This window comes from Natrix helvetica (assembly GCF_964273705.1).
Source record: "Natrix helvetica genome assembly, chromosome: 10".
In the NCBI taxonomy this organism is placed as follows: domain Eukaryota; kingdom Metazoa; phylum Chordata; class Lepidosauria; order Squamata; family Natricidae; genus Natrix; species Natrix helvetica.
In genome coordinates this window covers 3969766-3990611 of record NC_138561.1, presented here as the reverse complement: position 1 = coordinate 3990611, position 20846 = coordinate 3969766, and the positions used below count along the sequence as shown (strand labels likewise).

General features: G+C 44.1%; 1 protein-coding gene across 2 annotated transcripts in view; it reads left to right on the top strand.

The window, feature by feature from the left end:
* Window positions 1-20846, top strand: part of CFDP1 (craniofacial development protein 1) — a 39044-nt gene that overhangs the window by 840 nt on the left and 17358 nt on the right. For both annotated transcript variants that reach the window (XR_014176220.1, XM_081963055.1), the window contains exons 2-5: window positions 2161-2284; window positions 5050-5281; window positions 12225-12331; window positions 20042-20143. Coding sequence is in view for 1 of the 2 variants with exons in the window: in XM_081963055.1 (XP_081819181.1) it covers window positions 2161-2284; window positions 5050-5281; window positions 12225-12331; window positions 20042-20143 (565 nt within the window). In the remaining variant the exon portion in view is untranslated. The remainder of the gene's footprint in view (window positions 1-2160; window positions 2285-5049; window positions 5282-12224; window positions 12332-20041; window positions 20144-20846) is intronic.

Sequence of the window (20846 nt, the reverse complement as noted above, 5' to 3'; positions counted from 1 at the left end):
CAGGCTTTGCTGGGCAGGGAATTCTGGGAGTTGAAGTCCCCCTGCTTAAAATTCCCAGGCTTTGCTGGGCAGGGAATTCTGGGAGTTGAAGTCCCCCGCCTTAAAGCTGCCAAGTTTGAGAAACCCTGGTGTAGTCCTTGAAGAAACCGCTGGCTCCCTTCCCTTCTAAGTGCCTGGAAAGGTGAAAGTCCTCTGCAGCCAGACGTCTGGCGATGCTGCTTCCTTTGGGATGGGATGGAAATTTCCCAGCCCTCTCTTCTGACTCCAGATCTTTTCTTTGGGGGTTTCCTGGTGGTGTCCCATCCAAGCTAAACGGCCTACTTTCACAGGGTCAACCCTAGCTTTGCTCCCAACGTGAATCCTAAAGCAGGGGACGGAGCCTTCATTGCATTATCCTTTGGCAGCCTTTTATTAGTGCTGTCATGAATTGGGACCCCTGAATAGAAAGTCTCTCCGTTCAGTATTTTTACTTATTTTATTTGTAGTTCTCTGGTGTTTGTACAGTTCTCCCATTTCACGCCTACCCTGAATGGTAATCTTTAGGAGGTGCATTTCTCTCTTGGCGATTGCATTTCTTGGGCAATGGAAGAATTAAGATTTCTGCTATCTTAAACTGAGTCTGATGGGGATTGGGGAGGAGGATTTTCTGTCTAGCGCGGTGTTTTTCATGCTGGCTGGGAAATTCTGGGATTTCAAGTCCATGCATCTTCAAGCACCCAAGGTTGAGAAACACTGTTTTGCAATTAGAATAATAGAAAGAGCTGTTCCATTTGGGGAAAAAAACTTTTTAAAAATCTTATCTTTATTCTTTTTTAAAAATAATTCAAGGCAGTAAGCGAATTTAATATTCCTCGCGCCACTTATTTCCCCCTCCCCCCCCCAACAGCAACCTTGTGAAATGGGTTGGACAGAGAGAGAGAGATTGGCCTAAAGTCACCCAGCCAGCTTTCATTCCTAAGGCAGCACTAGAACTCACGGTCTCCTGGTGGTTGGTCCAATGTCACCTAGCTGGCTTTCATGACTATGGCAGGACTAGAACTCACAATCTTTGGGTGATTGGCCCAAAGTCACCAAGCGGACTTTCATGTCTAAGGCAGGACTAGAACTCACGGTCTCCTGGTGGTTGGTCCAAAGCCACCCAGCCGGCTTTCATGCTGAGACGGGACTAGAACTCACAATTTCCTGGCGATTGGCCCAAAGTCACCTAGCTGTCTTTCATCCTAAGGCGGGACTACAACTCACGGTCTCCTGGTGATTGGTCCTAAGTCCCAGGCAGCTCTCATGCCTTAGGTGCAACTAGAACTCACAGTCTCCTGGTTTCTAGGCACCCCATTAGACCAATGAGACCCATGGTTCGTTTGAAGATGGCATGGAGTCCCAAGCAGTTACTTCTCAAGACCGAGGATGGCGACATACCTTCTTATTGCTGCTGTTTTCATATTTTTAAGATCACCAGGATGGAGAAAGAAACCATGAAACAGCTTTTTTTTTTTCCTTCAAATTTTGCAGCAGCCTAGCTGACCCCGCATCTCTCCCTTCTGCCCAAAGACAGATGAAGGATCAACGTTTCCTTGGTGGATTCTTTTTCAGCTTTCCCTCCGATGACCATGATCCCTTTTTGCTCAGGCCTGGCTGCTTGGGTAACACACAGTCTAGTGCAGGGGTGTCCGAACTTGGCAACTTTAAGACTTGTGGACTTCAACTCCCAGAATTCCCCAGCCAGCATGGCTGGCTGGGGAATTCTGGGAGTTGAAGTCCACAAGTCTTAAAGTTCTCAAGTTTGGACACCCCTGCCATACTGGATAAATGACTGTCCAGTCTCTTGTTCAAAAATTCCAGATCACAATCCCATGCTTAATAACGATTGTAAGTCGAGGATTACCTAGCATGGCAATCAGAGAGAAGACTTAACAGATGCATTTACACAACAGCCTGAATTGGGGAATGTCTTGTGGTTTGTCAGGGTGTGTAAACCCAGCTTGTGGAGTTAGGTTTTGATCCCATAGTTTGTGTAGAGCTCTACTGCAGGGGAATTCTGGGAGTTGAAGTCCACAAGTCTTAAAGTTGCCAAGTTCGGACACCCCTGGTCTAGTGTCTCTCCCCTGCCCCCCGCCCCCATTCCTAGTGACAACCTGTACCTTTTGGGTTGTGTTGATGCAGGGGAAGAATACAGCGAAGATGATGTCAGCGAGCTGGTAAAAGAAGACGACGACGGAGTGGAGGAGCAGAAGCAGCAGCCAGATGGGAAGAAAAGCAAAAAGGACGCGAAAGGAATCGCACCTCAGTAAGCATAAGAGGGGGGAAAAGGAATGTGCCGTTTTGCTTCCTTTTCAAGATCAGGTCTAAAACTGCCTTTTTTTTTTTTCAATAAGGGGTTTTATTTGTAGAAAGGGATGAATGAGGAGAGAGATCTCGAAAGAGATGGAGAACTGTGCGAAGGCTCACGAAACGCCCACATCGATTCCTGTCAAGTTTGGGATGAACTTTGAGATAGGCCTCCTATCTCTACAGCCGTGATGGCAAACGTTGTTTGTTTATTTTTTAATATATTTTTATTATTTTTACATTTAAAACAATGCAATACCGCGGAGTCGAAGTGACCATACATTCACATTATATACAGCTAGTTTCAACCATTAACAATTAGCCTGCTTAATACATTGTCTATCCTTCTGTCCAATCACAATATATACATTTTGTTCCAGTCTTGTCACCTTGTCTTATACCAATCATAAAATCTGTTCCATACTTCAAAATATTCTGATTCCCTTTTATTTTTAAGTTCAAGAGTGAGCCTATCTGCTTCCGCACAGGCCAATACTTTTCTGATTATATTTAGCTCTGACGGTGTATTTTCTTTTTTCCAATACTGTGCATACGTTATGCGCGCTGCAGTTAGTATATGTATAATTAAATAAAGTGTATCTTTCTTAAACCCCTCCGGTATTATGCCTAGGAGAAAAGTTTCTGGTTTAAACATAATTTGTTCTAACCATGATTGAATCATTTTCCAATATTTTTTTGCCTCATTGCACGTCCACCACATATGATAGAAAGTGCCTGGTGTTTTTTTACACTTCCAACAGTTTGGGGCCAGATTTTTGAACATTTTGGAAAGCCGTGCTGGGGGGAGATGGATGGCAAATGTTGTTGTCCTCGTGGGCTGAAATTGTGCGCACATGCATGCGTGCCCCACAACCACAATGCAATGTGCCCCGCCCACCTGCATATGTGCGCGCGACAACCCCCTCCCCTTCCATGTGCCCACCCTGCACATGCGTGCATGACAATCACCACTACCCGCAACAGAGGGTGGGGGAGTTTTTGCCCTCCCCAGGCTCTGAAGCCTTTCCTCGAGCCTCCGGGAGGTCGAAAACTGCCTCCCCCAAGCTCCAGAGGCCCGAAACACGCCAGTTCCCCTACTTCCCGAAGTTCTGTTTTTCACCCTCCGGAGGCTTTCCTTGAGCCACTGGGAGGTCGAAAACAGCCTCTCCCAAGCTCCGGAGGCCCAAACACGCCCGTTCCTGAACTTCCGGAAGTTCTGTTTTTCGCCCTCCGCAGGCTCCGGAGGCTTTCCTCGCACCACTGGGAGTGTGACAACGACCTCCCCCAGGCTCCCGAGGCTCTCCCTGAGGCCTCCTGGTGCCAAAAATGGAGCATGGGGTGGTGCTACATGCGCCCCCACGCATGTGCACACATCTGCATGCACAGCAGACCCAAAAATCGGCTGGCAGGAGGCGCGTGCACATGCGCAGGGAAGCTGCACTGGGCAATGTCTTTGCATGGTACCTGTGGCATGGTTTCCTAACCTTGGTTATTTTAAGACATGCGGACGACAACTCCCAGAATTCTCCAGCCAGCATGAATAGCACTATATTCAGCATAGCTGGCTGAGGAATTCTGGGAGTTGAAGTCCACGTACGTATTTTAAAGTAACCAATGTACAGGTAGTCCTTGGCTTACAACACTTCGCTTAGTGACCGTTCAAAGTTACAATGGCACCGAAACAAGTGACTTATGACCCCTTTTTCACACTTAACAACCATACCAGCGTCCCTATAGGCATGGGAACAAAATCCAGGTGCTTGGCAACTGATTCATATTTATGACCGTTGATGTGTCCCAGGGTCACAGGATCCCTTTTTGAGATCCTTCTGACAAGCAAAAGTCAATGGGGAAGCCAGATTCACTTAACAACTGGGTTACCAACTTGACAACTGCAGTGATTCACTTAACAACTGTGGCAAGAAAGGTCATAAATTAAAGCAAAATTCACTTAACAAATGTCTTAACAATAGAAACGTTGGGCTCAATTGTGATCATAAGTCGAGGTCTACCTATATAAAACCAGGTCTAAACAAATTGCCTTAGCCCATATTTCAAAATTTGTTTCTTTTTCTTGCCCATATAAAAGGTCAACAGGGCGTTTCCTGTTGCCATTTCTAGTCCCAAAGGTGCTTTTTCAGGAGGCAACTGGACGTTTTTCTTTGAAGACGTTTTGCTTCTCATCCAAGAAGCTTCTTCAGCTCTGACTGGATGGTGGGGAATGGAAGGATTTATATACCTTGCAGACAGCTGGGCATTTGCATCCTTCTAGAGGATTGGAATTTTTCTCTCTGTCCTCAGGGTCACCTGAGTGGAGCAAATGGTTTCTGTAGTCTGCACTTTTTTCCTCTGGAAATCCATTCCTACTCCCACACCATCAAAGGGTCTTCATCCCAAATTGTATGGCTAAAAGTTGGCATAGATTCTCAGCCATCCATGGTTGTCCCCAAGGTGCTTTTTCAGGAGGCAACTGGACTTTCTTGTCCTTTCTTTGCAAGATTGCTCAGGTGTGTCTGCAGGATGTGGTAAAAAAAAAAACATCAACATGGCGACCACAACGGGTGGCACCTCAGTCGCGCTATTCTGGCAGCCATCTTCACTTTTTTTAGCCAACCCCTGCAGTCACTCCAAGTGGTTTCCCAACACTTCCAAATAAACTTTGCCGCCATTTTAGGTTCTTGAGCGGTCATTTATTTGCTGATAACGATAGACCTTTTTCCCTAGGAAAAGAAAGAAACAACACAGGCTTTTCTTAGACGCGGGTGAAGGAGACTCTTCGAAAGACAATAAAAGCGACGAGGAGGATGGTGAACCGGGAGAAAGTCAGAACACACATATTAGCGAAAACGAGGAAAGGAAAAAAGAGGAGGCTTTGTGGGCCAGCTTTCTTACCGATGTTGGCCAGAAACCGAAAGTTGTTTCCGCAGAACAAGCTCCCTGCAACCAGAAACACACGGTAAGGAGAAAATAACCATTCAGACACCGTTTTTTTGAAACGAAAAGGGAAATTTCCATTACGGTTTGTTCAATTATGTATCTCCTTTCTCCAAACATTATGACTGAATGTCAACAAATCTCTAATCAAAGGTCTCCAAAATCAGCCTAACTACAATAAGCTGTATTTCTGTCCACGTATGTGGATGGTACCCCTTCGCCATCACAACCAGAAGGGTAGGCTTGTTTAAAAGGATGTTAACCCAAAATGAGACCTTTGTGGATGATAAAAGAATTAACAATAAGAGGATTTAAGGCCGTATGAAATTATGTGAATGAAAATAATGTAATTAAGCTGAAATGGTATCTTTTCATTTCCCATGGAAAAATTCTTGCTAGAATTCTGGGAAGTCATTAGTCAACTCCTGAATGATATTTTAACCATTGCTACATGGATGACCCAGGGCGTGGCACAAAGGCAGCACAGCCAGAGAATTGGTATGAGTCCCTTTATTGGCAGCAACTTTGCGCCAATGTTCCATTTACTCTCCGGCAGTGGTGGGTTTCAAAAATTTTTGGAACCTACTCTGTGGGTGTGGCCTGCTTTGTTGGAGTGGCTTGCCGGCCATTTGACTGGGTGGGAGTGGCTTGCTGGGCATGTGACTGGGTGGGAGTGGCTTGCCGGCCATGTGACCGGGCGGGAGAGGCTTGGCAGTCATGTGACCGGTGGGAGTGGCCAAGACGATGTCACTGAATTCTTTGCCCCAATGGATGAAATCCAAAAGTATGAAAGAAAACACCAATTATGTAAGGAAAGATCACTAAAATATATAAGGAAATATTATTAGTTCTTGATCATTATTAATGTGTAGATAACTGCGGGACATTACACACCCACACAAACTATGACAGTGCCAGGAAAACACCAAAAAATAAGAATTCCCCCTCCCCAAAAGACTGCAAATGAAACCAGTTTTTTTCCCTAACCCTAAGGACAGGAAAGACAAAGCCATTGGAATAAAAACCATCAAGGCATTGTGGGAAATTATAAAGGACAGTGCCAGGAAGCTCACAGAACCATCAACCACCTCAGAATTTCCTAAACAACCAGGGTGAAACACACTAAATCTGGCAAAGCTGCCTTGCACCAACCTGGCCTGCCCATAGAAAAGCAGCCACTTTGAGACACATAAACCTGGTCTGAACACTTAAAAGCAACATATTGCATCACATAGAAAACATTTGCAAAAAGGAATAACACTTCTTGTAGTAAATATATTTTATAAAGAATTAAAAAATAAAAATTCCCTAAAAATAATTTTTAAAATAGATATTCTATAAATTAAAAAATCCTTTAAAACCATTGTTAAGTATTCCACCAGCAATAATTTATACTGTAACCAATTCAAGCTATTCTACCAGCAATAATTTATACTGTAACATATTTCAAGGTATTCTACACACAATAAATTGAAATAAACCATTTTAAAATATTCTACACTCAATACTTTTAAGTAAAACGATTTTTAAAAATTCTATACACAATACATTTTAAAGTATTGAGTATAGAATTTTTAAAAATGGTTTATTTTAATTTATTTTGGATAGAATCTTTTTTTAAATAGTCTAAAACAATTGAAGTAAACCATTTTAAAATATTCTATACTCAATACTTTTAAGTAAAACAATTTTTAAAAATTCTATGCACAATAAATAAAATATTCTTTTAAAAAACATTTAAAGTCACTTACCAGCAGGCAGAATCAGCATCTCTCCAATGCGATGGATGCAGCAGGGAGCAGGCAGGCAACGAGGCAGCAGGATAGGTAAACTTACCAATCGGACAAGGGTTGTCGGTTAGCTAGGCACGCAGCCTGGCAGGCTTAGCCAGCCAGGCGAGACTGGAGAGCAGGGGCGGGGGGCTTTCGGCTGTGTGGTGTACACCAGCTTGTGGCTTTCGCGAGGGAAGGCCTGAAGGCCTTCCCTAGCGAAAGCCGCAAAAGGTAGCCTGCCGCCACCGCTGCCCACCTGCTTTCGGCCACATGGCGTACGCCAGCTCATGGCTTTCATGAGGGAAGTCCTGAAGGCCTTCCCTAGCAAAAGCCATGAAAGCTAGCCCGCCGCTGCCGCCCACCCGCTTTCGGCCATGTGCGAAAGCCACCGCCATCGCCAACCAGCACCTTTCGACCACGCGGCATACGCCAGCTCATGGCTTTTGCGAGGCAAGGCCTGAAGGACTTCCCTCGTGAAAGCTAGCCTCCGCCGCCGCCACCCACCCGCTTTCGGCCATGCGGTGTAGGCCAGCTCGCGGCTTTCACGAGGCAAGTCCTGGAAGGCCTTCCCTCGCGAAAGCCGCGAGCTGGCATAAGCTAGCCTCCACCACCACCCCTCGCTCTTAGTTGCTTACCTGAGGGAAGCAGCAAGCTGCTGGAAGGCGAATCGAAGCAATGGGAGGACCGATCAGCAAGCGTAATGCAACAGCTGCTCGGGAACGAGAAAGACTTTTAAACGGGTTGCTTCCAGCCCGCTCACTTGATTGGCTGTAGTCCAGCCAATCAGTGAGCGGCGGGCTGGGCTAGTTTAGTGTGGACGGGCAGGGGAGCGAGTGAGCTGCGACGGAATGGCCAGGGCGAGCGAGCGACAGGGCCGGGGCAGACGTTCCAGAAGTTACTTCCAGGTCCACCGTTCAAACCTTCTCTCACCGGATCAGTAAATTTCACCAACCGGTTCTCCCGAGCCGTTGCGAACCGGCAGAAACCCACCACTGTTCTCCGGCCTGGAGAAAAGCTGTCCCACAAACCTGCAGCAACCTCTGGCTGTAGAGATTCCAGTCCAAATGCTGTAAGCAGAATGACTGCTATCAATCACTCCAGCAGGGCAAGGTAATGAGTCCAAGAAGTGAATAATCCCAACAAGGCAAGATAAGCACACAGGAGCACGACAATAAATTCAAACAGGAGGAATGCAGGCCACAACTCTCAACACTAGATGAATTCGGCATTTGTTCCCGACAAACGCCCCTCCCAACTGCCTCTCCTTTAAACTCCATCCCCAGGTGTTCCTTCCTCGTAAGCCACACAACCCATATTGCTCTCTTCCGTGTTCTTCCCTGCGTGCCCTAGGATGAGGAGGAGATGGGCCTCGGTCTCCATCTGAACCGCCTCTCCCTTGTTCTACCTCTCCCCTACTCTGCCCAGCCTGACTTTCCCCTGCCCCAGTTTCCTCCACAGCCAATGGAGCCGCTCTCTTGTCAGCTGTTCGTCTTCCGTCTCAGATTCAGACTCCGGCGGGAGCATGACAGTAGTCCTCGACTTGCAACAGCTCATTTAGTGACCGTTCAGAGGCACTGAAAAAAATGTCTCATGGCAGTTTTTCACACTTAAGACCGTAGCAACACCCCGATGGTCACATGATCAAAATTGAGATTGCTGGCAACTGGTTCATATTTATGACGGTCGCAGTGTCCCAGGGTCACGTGATCCCCTTTTGCAAACTTCTGACAAGCAAAGTCAAGAGGGAATCCAGATTCACTTAGCAACCGTGTTACTAACTTAACAACTGAAGTAATTCGCTTAGCAACTTCGTCAAGAAAGCTTGTAAAACGGGGCAAAACTCATTTAACAAATGTTTCATTTAGCCACATAAATTTAGGCTCAATTGTGGTCGTAACTTGAGGACGTACCTGTGTTGTCTTAGGTTTGGCTTGGTTTTTGATTGTACCAGTCATTTCCAAATTCGATGTCCGTGCAGATAAATTTCGTGTTTATTATTTTAAAGGGACATTAAACCTACACTTACACATCAGGTGGCCATTTCTTTTTAACCAAGTCACATAATTGCACAAACATTTTAACATGCTGTTTATTGCCTCATTTTCCCCTTTCCCTAAAAACTAGCAATATCAATAGCACTTAAACTTATATACCGCTTTACCAATTTTTATTTCGAATTATATACCGATTTGAATTGCCAAATTGCAGTCAGCCAGCAGAAGTAGCCTGCAGTACTGCACTCTGACCACTGCACCTCTTTTCTTTAATACAGAAAAATTAATTGTTGTATTACAATTGTTCTCTTTTTAATTGTACTTTTTTTTTCATAATAAAAGGCTGGTCAAAGAACGTAATAAAGATATTTAACTTGATTTATAAGTGAAGATATCATGTAGTTAATTTCCCCTGAAAGATTATGGGAATAAATATGGGAACTCGAGGTCTGACAAGCCATTAGTCCACTCCTGCATGGCATTTTAAGCACTATTGCATTGAGACAATTATCCTAATTAGGTTAATTGGCTTAAAAAGATCGGCACTTGTAGGTTCTCACACCATGCTAAATTTGGTATTAACCATGAATTGTTTGGCCATGAAGTATAGCCAATTGATTCAGCACTTTGAGGTGAATTCTGGATTGCTGGCTAATGGCCTTAGCAGTGGATGCCTTACAAAACTTGCTTTATTCACATAATTTATTCCCTTTGTTTGAATTGATGGTTTTCTTAAAATACAAACCCTATTGTGGCTTCCATCAGGATCAGATCTATTGTGAATGCAGGAGAAAGGGGTACCGGTAAATCTCTCCTGATTTCATAGCCACGCTTGCCTTCTGCTTTAATCAGTGATAACGTTTGGTTAGAATTGGGATTGATGGCTTCCTGTACGGCCTTAAAGAAACTATTAAACACCCACAGAGCTTGGCAAGATCAATGAAACTAGTACTAAAGAGAATCCAGAATGTATTCTGGAATTTCGGAAGCTGCAAGGGGAATTTCCAACCCTCATTGAGGGGCATAGAATCCAGATCGCGTGAAATATTAGTGCCGCTTTGCAAAACGTTAGTAAGACCACAACTGGAACACCACAGTTTTGGTCACCACACTACAAAAAAGATGTTGGGACTTTGGAAAAAGTTCAGAGAAGAGCAGCTAAGTTGATCAGAGGCCTGGAGACTAAAAGATACAAAGAACAGCTGCAGGATTTGGGTTCGGTTAGTTTAAAGAAAAGAAGAATTAGGAGTGACATGATAGCATTTGAGGGGCTGCCACAAAGAAGAGGAAGTCAAATTATTCTCCAAAGCATCAGAGGGCAGGACAAGAACCAATGGATGGAAACTAATCAAGGAGAGAAGCAACCTGGAATGGAGGCGAAACTTCCTAACAATTAACCAGTGGAACAGCTTGCCTCCAGAAATTGTATGTTCTCCATCACTGGAGGTTTTTAAGAAGAGTCTAGACAGTCACTTGTCTGAGATGGCATAGGTTCTGCTTGAGCAGGGGGCTGGACTAGTAGACCTCCAAGGTCCCTTCCAGCTCTATTCTATTCTGTTCTTTGATTGCTTTGAAACACTTCTTCCCAATTTTATCACTACCATGACTCAGTCGCTGTTGACGTTTATAAGCTCCCTATGGACCTACGCTCTGGTCTCTTGATTGTGTTCATTCTCCCTTCCACTCCTTTTTCAGATCCCCTCAAACAAATACCCTCTTGTGTTAATCTTTCTGATCAGACAGGGTGGAACTCAAAACCATAAGGGTGAGCTGCATGCCGCCGGGTTTCAGATCTAAACCAAGACAAAATGGCCGTTGTTTGTGGTATTTGACGTGCTTCAGGCCAAGTCTCTGGAGAGGGTTCATAACGAATAAGATTGAGAACATACCTGCTACCTGCGGGATCGCATCCTGCCCCATACATCCCTACAACCAATCCGCTCGCACAGAGAGGGACTTCTCCGGGTGCCGTCCACTAAACAGTGTCGGGGGGCGACACCCAGGAGCAGGGCCTTCTCTGTGATGGGCCCAGCCCTTTGGAATGACCTCCCCCTCGACATTAGGATTACCTTCGATCTCCGCTCCTTCCGTGTAAAGCTCAAGACCCACCTTTTCCAATTAGCTGGCCTGGCTCAACCGTAGTTCCATCCTATTCCTCCTGACAGTCTTTTTAAATTCGTAATTTTTAAATTGGGGTATTTTAATTGCTAATTTTATTACTATTATTGTATGTATTTAATGACTGTTACCTCCTCCGTGTACGTGTATGTGTATGCGTGTATGTGTATGTGTATATGTATATATATATATATGTGCTTTTATTGTACGCCGCCCCGAGTCCCTTGTGGAGAGGGAGCGGCTAACAAATTGAATTTATTATTATTATTATTATTATAAAAAGCCAGGCTGTCTGCGGTCTTCCCTGGTCACAGAACGGTTGAACGTATGAATCATTTACTTAAAGCAAAGGGAAGCAGGCAGAGTCCGCCTGAAATCAATTAAACATACCACGTCTCTTATTATATAGAGCAGGAATCTCCAACCTTGGCAATTTTAAGACTCGTGGACTCCAACTCCCAGAATTCTTCAGCCAGCATGGGAGTTGCAGTCTTAAAATTGCCAAGGTTGGAGATCCCTGAGATAGAGGATTGATCATAGATAGTCCTCAGCTTATGACTAGTCACTTAGTGACTGAAGTTACAACAGACTTCCCTGGGGCCCTATGACTGCTATGTGCTATGCACGGATGTGCAGTAAGAAAAAAAGCTGTGCATACGCAGAAGCAAAAAACAGGAGAGAACCGGTTCGGGGGTGTGGCAGGCCGAGTTACTACTACTCAGCCGAAACAGTAGGAACCCACCTCTAGTTGTAAGTCAAGGACTACATATATTGTGCTAAACCAGGGGTGTCCAAACTTGGCAACTTTAAGACTTGTGGACTTCAACTCCCAGAATTCTGAGAGTTGAAGTCCACAAGTCTTAAAAGTTGCCAAGTTTGGACACCCCTGTGCTAAACCAACAAGAAGGTCATAAAGCCCAGATAAGACAAACCTAAGCCAACCACATTATAGATGAGTGGAAGGTCTAATAAACCATTTCATATGTTGCATGCATTGAAAGCCCCTGAGCGAGGTACCTCCAACGCTCAAACGAATGTGGTTTTTTCCTCTCTTTTTTTTTCCCTTTCCTGTTTTGGTTAGTCAGCTGATGAGAAGAACGTGGGCAAGTCTCGAGGGGAAGCAAAGGAAACCGCGAGCAACAAAATCACGGTCACCAAAGTGTTTGACTTTGCTGGCGAAGAGGTGAGGTAAGTTGGGCCTCTTTCCTTTGCGTTCAACTGCTCCACTCAAAACAGCAGCTAACGAGGAGGGGACAAGGGCCGTGTTACAAACTGGTGTTTGGCTGCAAAACGGGGGCCTTTAAGCATTTCGCAGGATTGTAAAACAGCGGAGTTGTATTAAGATACGCATACGATAGGCAAATAGGAGTGCAGTGCTTAGTGGCGGAGTTCTCACCTCACAATCAGGAGGCTGGGAATTTGGTCCTCGGTAGAAGCAGGTATTTCTCTCTCTGGGCACAATGAGAATATATCTGCTGGACAAGACTCCGCATTGGCAACAGGAAGGGCATCTGGCCACTAAAACACTCCGCTAGTTCCGTTCCGTTGCCCAGACTCCGCCCTGTTTATGGGGTCATTAAAATAAGATGATACAATAGGCAAATAAGTGACTGTGTTTCTTCAAACCTGGTGTCCCAAAAGTGCTTTTTCCAAAGGCCACTGTGTTTTTCCTTGAAGAGATTTCACTTCACATCGAAGCAGCTGCTTTTGATTGAACCGACCACCTTAAATTCTGTTTTATTTTTAGAATATATACAACATATTTGCAACATTTACATCTCTATTTATTTCTGAATATATACCATCTCCTTTTGTTATATTTTCTATACACTCATTATGCATTAATTTTACATCTCTTTTCGAGCCAATTATACCACCTATTCCATATCTTGTAATACCTCTCTATCCCTTAGTTCCATCGTTAATTTATCCCTTTCCCCTCATTCTAGCACCTTTTTTATGATCTCTGCATTTGAGGGGATGGTTTTTTGTTTCCAGTTTTGAGCAAATGAGATTCTGGCTGCAGTAATTATATGAAGCATAATATATTGAATTTCTTTGCTTATATTTCCTTTTATTATTCCCAAAAGAAACAGCTCAGGCTACATGTCAATCATTTGTTCCATTACTTCCTCCAACCATTTTTGAATTTTTGTCCAGAATTCCTTAGCTTTGGGACAAGTCCACCATGCGTGTCCCTTGTTGACTGTTGCACTTCCAGCAATTTGGAGGTCTGTTGGGAAACATTTCGGCCAATCTCGCTGGGGATAAGTGCCACTTATAAAACATTTTATAGATATTTTCCTTATATGCTGCCGACAACGTCAATTTATAGTTTTATATAGTAAAAATAATAATCATGAAACAAGGAGGTAAATGTATGAAACAATAGGCCGTAGAATGGAAAAGTAAAAATTAGAAAAAAGGATACTGATAGCGGAAAGCTGTAAAAGGGTAATTGTGATTAGCCTATTTTATACTATTTTTCAAAGTATAAGACGCACTGGAGTATAAGACGCTGCAGGGTTTTGAAGAGGCAAATTTAAAAAACAAAGTTTTTGCACACTGCAAACCTTCCAAAAATGGCCCATTTTTCGTGGAAACGGGCCTGGTTTGTTTCCCCCCCCCCCCAAAAAAAGGGCATGAATAGCCTTTAGGAGGCTTCCAGAGTGCTCCGGGGGGTGGGGGCAAAAATGAGCAAAAATGGCTTGCTTTTTGTGAAAATGGGCCCGGTTTTGGTCAAAAAAAGGGCATGCATAGCCTTTAGGAGGCTTGTAGAGTGCTCCTGGGGGCTGGGGGGGGGCAAAATTAAGCAAAAACGGCCAGTTTTTCACTCACTTTTGCCCTCCCCAGCCCCCAGGAGCACTCTGAAAGTGCTCCTGGGGGCTGGGGGGGGTTTCGGGAGGCAAAAAATGATGTGTTCAGTGTATGAGAAGCACCCAGATTTTAAGCCTCTTTTTTGAGGGAAAAAGGTGCGTCTTATATTCCGAAAAATACAGTACACAATTGTGATTTTAATGTTTAAAAATGCTGAATAAAAATGATATTTTTTTTTTAAAAAAAACCTCTTTTAAGTCCCAGAAGTGCTTGTTGCAAAAGGCAACTGGGACTTTCTCAGCGTTCTCTTTGGAAATGTTGCAGAGTTGCTTGGATGAGAAGCGAAACGTGTAAAACAATGACCAGTTGCCTTTTGAAAAAGGACCTTTGGGACAACCGTTGACCTGTATGACTTAAGAATCTCCATCGATACTCAAAGCTGGTGGGTGAGCCCGTTTTGGGCTGCTGTTTCCAAGACTCGCCAAGAAGATCTTTGAAAGCCCAGAGAGAAATTGAGGCACAGCCCCAGTCCTCCTTCAGAAATTCTGAACAGTAATCCAGAATCTGATGGGCTGGTCTTGAGGGCCAGGGCTGCCTTGTCCTTTAAATGTCCACGGGTTTTAGCTCCAAGGCCTGCACTCCGTTTGGGGAGCTGAAAGTCCAGAAAACTGCCCAAACCTCTGAGAAATATTCAGAGCAACCTCGGTGAGGCACATGGAGAAGCTTTAAAGTCTGGGACTAGAGAGAGGGCAGCTTGCTGCTCTCCCTTAGAGGTTCGGGCCGATGCAGGGAAGGGAAAGCTTTGCACAACAAGAAGGTGGGATTGAGTTTTGCATTAAGCAGAGTTCCCTAAATAAAAGATTCAGACTGAGATAAAGTCATCTACCTAGAGCAGGAGGATGGTCCCTTTATGACTTGTGGACTTCAGTTCCCAGGATTCCTGAGCCATGATTAGAATTCTGGGAGTTGCAGTCCACAAGTCATAAAGGGGCCATCTTTCCCTACCTCTGTTCCTCCCTTGACGGATAGGATAGGATATTACCTACTTTTTGGACTATAAGATGCTCCGGGCTATAAGACACTTTGCTTTTGGGGAGGGGGAAAAAATCTGCCTATGCTACCCAGTATCCATCCGGTATTCATCTGTCCTGTTTACGACAACTCGTTTGCCGCAGCCCGTTTGCTGCAGCCCGTTTGCTGCTGCGGGCCGTTTGGCATGGCCTTTTCACCATCACCACTGCAGCCCGTTCTAGAACAGCTGATCGGCATCGCACTAAACGCCCTCACCCCAATATTTGCTGTATAAGATGCACAGACATTTCCACCCACTTTTGGAGAGGGTGGGGAGGAGAGTGCGTCTTATACTCCCCAAAAAAACCGATGGAATGGAATAGAATAGAAAATAGAAAAGAATAGGAATAGGAATAGGAATAATAATAAAGTAGGAATAAAATAGAATAGAATAGAAATAATAATAGACTAGAGTGAGAATAGAATAGGAATAGGAATAATAATAAAGTAAGAATAGGATAGAATAGGAATAGGAATAATAATAACTAGAGTAAGAATAGAATAGAAATGGAATAGGAATAGGAATAAAATAAGAATAAAATAGGATAGGATAGAGTAGAGTAAGAATAGAATAGGAATAAGAATAAGAATAAAGTAAGAATAGAATAGGAATAATAATAATAGACACTAGAGTAAGAATAGAAATAGAAATGGAATAGGAATAGGAATAAAGTAAGAATAAAATAGAATAGAATAGGATAGAGTAGAGTAAGAGTAAGAATAGAATAGGAATAGGAATAATAATAAAGTAAGAATAGGATAGAATAGAATAGGAATAATAATAGACTAGTGTAAGAATAGAATAGGAATAGAATAGGAATAGAATAGGAATAGGAATAATAATAAAGTAAGAATAAAATGGAATAGAATAGAAATAATAATAGACTAGAGTAAGAATAGAATAGAAATGGACTAGGAATAGGAATAAAGTAAGAATAAAATAGAATAGGATAGGATAGAGTAGGGTAAGAATAGAATAGGAATAGGAATAATAATAAAGTAAGAATAGGATAGAATCGAATAGAATAGGAATAATAATAGACTAGAGTTAGAATAGAATAGGAATAGGAATAATAATAAAGTAAGAATAGAATACAATAGGAATAATAATAATAGACAAGAATAAGAATAGAATAGGAATAAGAATAAAATAATAGAATAGAATAGAATAGAAATAATAACTTTATTGTCACTTTGAATGTAATCGGCATACATTAAAATGAAATTCCATTGCACACAAGCAATTTTGTTGCATTTCAGGGAAAAATGAAAGCAGGAATCTGTTCAGGATGCTGAAACCGGAGGGGTGAGGCAAATACATTACGAGAAAGGAAAAACAGACGGGATCAAAACAACATGAGAAAGATCAATTTACGTAGATGGTTGATTTGGTCTTTATCTCAAATGTGATCATTAAACGCAAGAATTACTTTTCAAACAAATTCCCCGTGATAGTGCAAAGTAGAATTCTGGCATTCAGAAGCCGGTATCTGGCTAGGAACTGGAAAAAGATTAGGTTTTTGAGATTAACCATTCCTCCCCCCCCCCCCCCCCCGCCAACCTGACCTTTTTACCGTGTGCGTTGTGTGCCTGCCAATCCGTTCCTTGGCGGTTATCCATTCCTTCGCAGAGAGGAAATGCTAATTTGCTTCTTCAAGCAAAACCGTGTGATAAGCCCCCAAACTTGCTGCTGCTTTTTAGTTTCCTGGAGAAAAAAAATATATGAATTCTTCTGCCTTTTTGGAATTCAAGCCAGGGGTACAGATTTATTCAGTCAAACCTTTCTGCCTGCCACTTTTGGCAGCTATTCATTCTTTAAATTGGGAAAAAAATCAATGCCTAGAACAGCTTTGTAATTTTTTTGGGTGTGTGTGTGTGATTATTGTTGGTGGTTGTCGTGCATTTTAATCTGCTCAGAGAGCATGTGCTCTTAGGCAGATTAAAGGAAAATAAGTCCCATCGTATTTCGACTGCATAGTATAGGACAGCGATGGCGAACCTTTTTTGGCTCGCGTGCCATAAGTGAGGGGAGCGCAGGGGGGTCATGTGCGGGTGTGCCGCACCCATAATGCAATGTGCGACCCCCCCAGTGCGCATGCGCGCACTACAGGAGCGGAATACCCCCCCCCCCAATTTTTACATGCATTTTTCACCCTCTCCAAGCTCCAGACTCTTTATAGGACCATGGGGAGGGCGAAAACAGCCTCTCCCCCCCCCCCCCCCCGGACACCCTCCGGAGGCTTCATGGATCGTTAGGATGGTTCCCTGATGCCTTCGGAGCGCTCAAAACGACCCTCCGAGCAAACCGGAAGTCCGTTCCTGAACTTCCGGTTTGCCCGTACGGGCGTTTTTTTGCACTCCGGAGGCTTCACGGAAGCTCATGAAGCCTCCGGAGGGCCTCGGGGGCGCGGGGGAGGCTCTTTTCACCCTCTCCAGGCTCCTATAAAGCCTCTGGAGCCTAGGGAGGGCGAAAAATGGCTTTTAAAAAGGGTGAACTCAGCTGGCCAGTGCGCGCATGCGCCCTGGCCAACTGACAGGGCAGCCCCTCGTGTGCCCTGACAAATGACTCCGCGTGCCGTAGGTTCGCCATCACTGGCATAGGACCATGTTGGATCAAGCAAATACACCAGTCGCCATTCTGTTTCCCCGCAGCCGTCTGGCAACTCCCCAATAATTACGGTGTGAGCTTCGGAAAACTTTCCTGATTGTGTTCTCCAGAGTCTGGAGTCAGAGATAGGCTGTTTCTGCTCTGAAGGTGACCTTAGCAGGCCTTCATAGCTAAGCCTTTGGTTTATTTCCTACACACACACACACACACACACACACACACACACACACACGGGAGAGGGAGAGAGAGACCACTTCTGCATTATCCCAGTTGCCAGCTGTTCCATTTTCTGAATAGCAAATCCCAGAGTGCATGTATGTCCTAGATGGCAAACCTATGGCATGCGTGCCACAAGAGCCGTCGTCCCAGCTCAGGTCCACTGCGCATGCACACATGCCTCCTGCTGGCCAGCTGGTTTTTGGGTCTTTGCCGAGATGCACACGCATGCGTGGGGAGCGGTGGGGGGGCAGCGCAGGCCTTCCCTGCAGCCCCTTTTTGCTCCCAGAAGACTACTGGGAGGCCTGCTAGTCTTAAAATGGGACATGGGTAAATTTCATGCACACATGCATGGTGGAGGGCAGGGGAGCGCATTGCATTATGGGGGTGGGTGCAGCACACAATGACAAAAAGGTTAGCCATCACTGTCCTAGGCGTTTTTCCTTTTTATCAATCGTCAGAATTTCCCACCGTCCATTTTAACTGGCTGGAAAACAGAGACATTGTGTATTCTCTTCACAGGGCAATATAGAATATATCTCCATCGTGTCTCTTGTTACTTTTAAGCTACCTGCAGTCCAAATGCTTCGGACTTCCCTAAGAAAGATTCTGTCTGACTTTCTATGCCTACGTTCTCTTCTTTGGTGGCATGTGTTTGCCTGTTGATCCCAAAGCATCCTTTCTCGTTAAAAGAGAATTTTCAGCTCAGCGAATGCAGCCTTTTCAGAGGAAGTCAAACATGAAGCTGGGAGTGAAAAAACGTTTGAAGTTAAAAGCAGGCAGTGTGGATGAGTTCTTTATTATTGACTTTCTGGACAAGTCCTTGCAATTTTCTTGGCAAGATTTTGGAAATGGTTTGCCATTGCCTTCTTCCCAGGGTTGAGAGAGAGTGACTGGCCCAAGGTCACCTAGCTGGCTTGGTGCCTAAGCTAAAACTTGAACTCACAACCTCCCGTTGCTATCTAGCCTGATGCTTTAAACCACTAAGCCAAACTGGCTCTGAATGTGGAATTAGCCCAGCGAAAAGTCCAAATCACTACTTTTAAGGAAGGTGTTGTAATGGTTTCTCAGTACGATGATTGGAGGAAGCCAAGAATTTTGCTGTGTTTATGAATTTCAGAGTGATGTACTGAGAAACCCCATCGCCTGAGTCCACTAGGACTCAGCTGGCCAGCAGGAGGCATCTGCCTAGGCAGGGGGTTGGACTAGAAGACCTCCAAGGTCCCTTCCAACTCCGCTATTGCATTGTATACTAGCGAAGTGCAGAGTTAGGGGAAATTTTAGCACTAGATATTACAGTGCTCCCAACACGCCTCTCTATATAAGCATTTGGGATTTGAATTCAGAAGCACATTTGTGATGATTGAGTATATCAGTGATGGCGAACCTTTTCGGTGTCGCGCACAAACATTGGGCCTGCGCCCACTCATCAGGGCCACGTTCCGGAAAAGCAGAACTTCTGGCTTCTAGAGGGCCTGCGCACCCAACAATCAGCTGGTCGTGGGCAGGCATACACTGGTTTTCAGCCCCGCGGCGCGCATGAAGGACAGCTGATCGTTATGTTCGCCAGAAACCCAGAAGACAAACAGGCAAGGCTGCACGGGCAGGCGACATGGCTTCCCTTCCCACTTTGAGCATAGGTGCCATAGGTTCGCCATTGCAGGTAAATACAAATAAAGGAGACTATTTGGGGTTGAACTGAGGTGTCCTCCTTGAGCTGAGTTTTTTTTTTCTTTCAAATGTCTCATTACCCAACTAGGTAACATCATCAGTGCTAGCAGGGAGTAAGGTGTGGAAGAGTGGAGGAGGAAGAGGAGAAGGTCTGTGGGATCCTTGATGCTCTCTGAGCTTGGTGGTTTTCTTGCAGACGTTTCATGACCCAAATTAAGTAACTGACAGTAACATCTGCAGTCGGTCCTGATGTGCTTGGAGCCTTTCAAGAGTTGATTGAATAGGTTTCCTCACTTTGCTTTGTTTCCTTGGCTGGTTGAAGGAGGGTGGGAATCATTCCGCCTCTTCTTAGCTGAAGCTTTTTTGGAATCGCGCAGGCAGTGCAGACAAGTCCAGGCCCCACTTCCAGAGATCCTGCAGTCAGAATTCAAAATGGGGAACCGAATCGGAAGGACGGAAGGAATGGCTTCTGCTTTAATGTCATACTTTTTTTCTCTCTTTCATCCCTCTGGCAGGGTCACCAAGGAAGTCGACGCTGCTTCGAAGGAAGCCCAGCTCTTCCGGAAACAGCAGGAGCCGCAGGTGGCACCCCAGATATCTCCTCCAACTGTTTCGGGGTAAGAAACTCTCTTCATCCAGCACAGGTTGCACGAATGTGGTCATTCATTCATCTATCCAACTAACCAACCATCCATTTAGTTTTATTTTTTATTTTTATTTATTTTTATTATTTTTTTCATAATAATTTTTATTGTTTTTGTCTTTTCATCACATATTACAATCTTTATATCAACAGTTTGTACAATGTTACATCGTCGTATCTATGTATGTTTTCCTCTCTACCATATATTACAATCATTATGTCATCTTATCTATACATTTTTATGAAAGTTTACATATTTACCTGCTTTTATATACAGTTCTATGTTTATTTATGTATATTGTTTTCGGCTTAATTATTTTTCTTATTTTCCAACCATTCATACCACTTATTCCAAATTTCGTAGTATTCCGATTCTTCTTTGTCCTTTAATTTTAGGGTTAATTTATCCATCTCTGCACAATCCAAGGTTTTTTTATCACTAATTCGTCCGGCGGTGTATTATTTTGCTTCCAGCATTGGGCAAAGGCAATTCTAGCTGTGGTTAATATATGTGTTAGTAGATATTTAATTTTTTTTGTATAGTTCCCTTTGATTATTCCTAGTAAGAAGGTTTCGGGTTTATACTTTATTTGTTCCCCCGTAATTTCTTGTGCCCACTTCCAAATTCTTTTCCAATATTTTTGCGATTCCAGGCAGGTCCACCACATGTGGTAGTA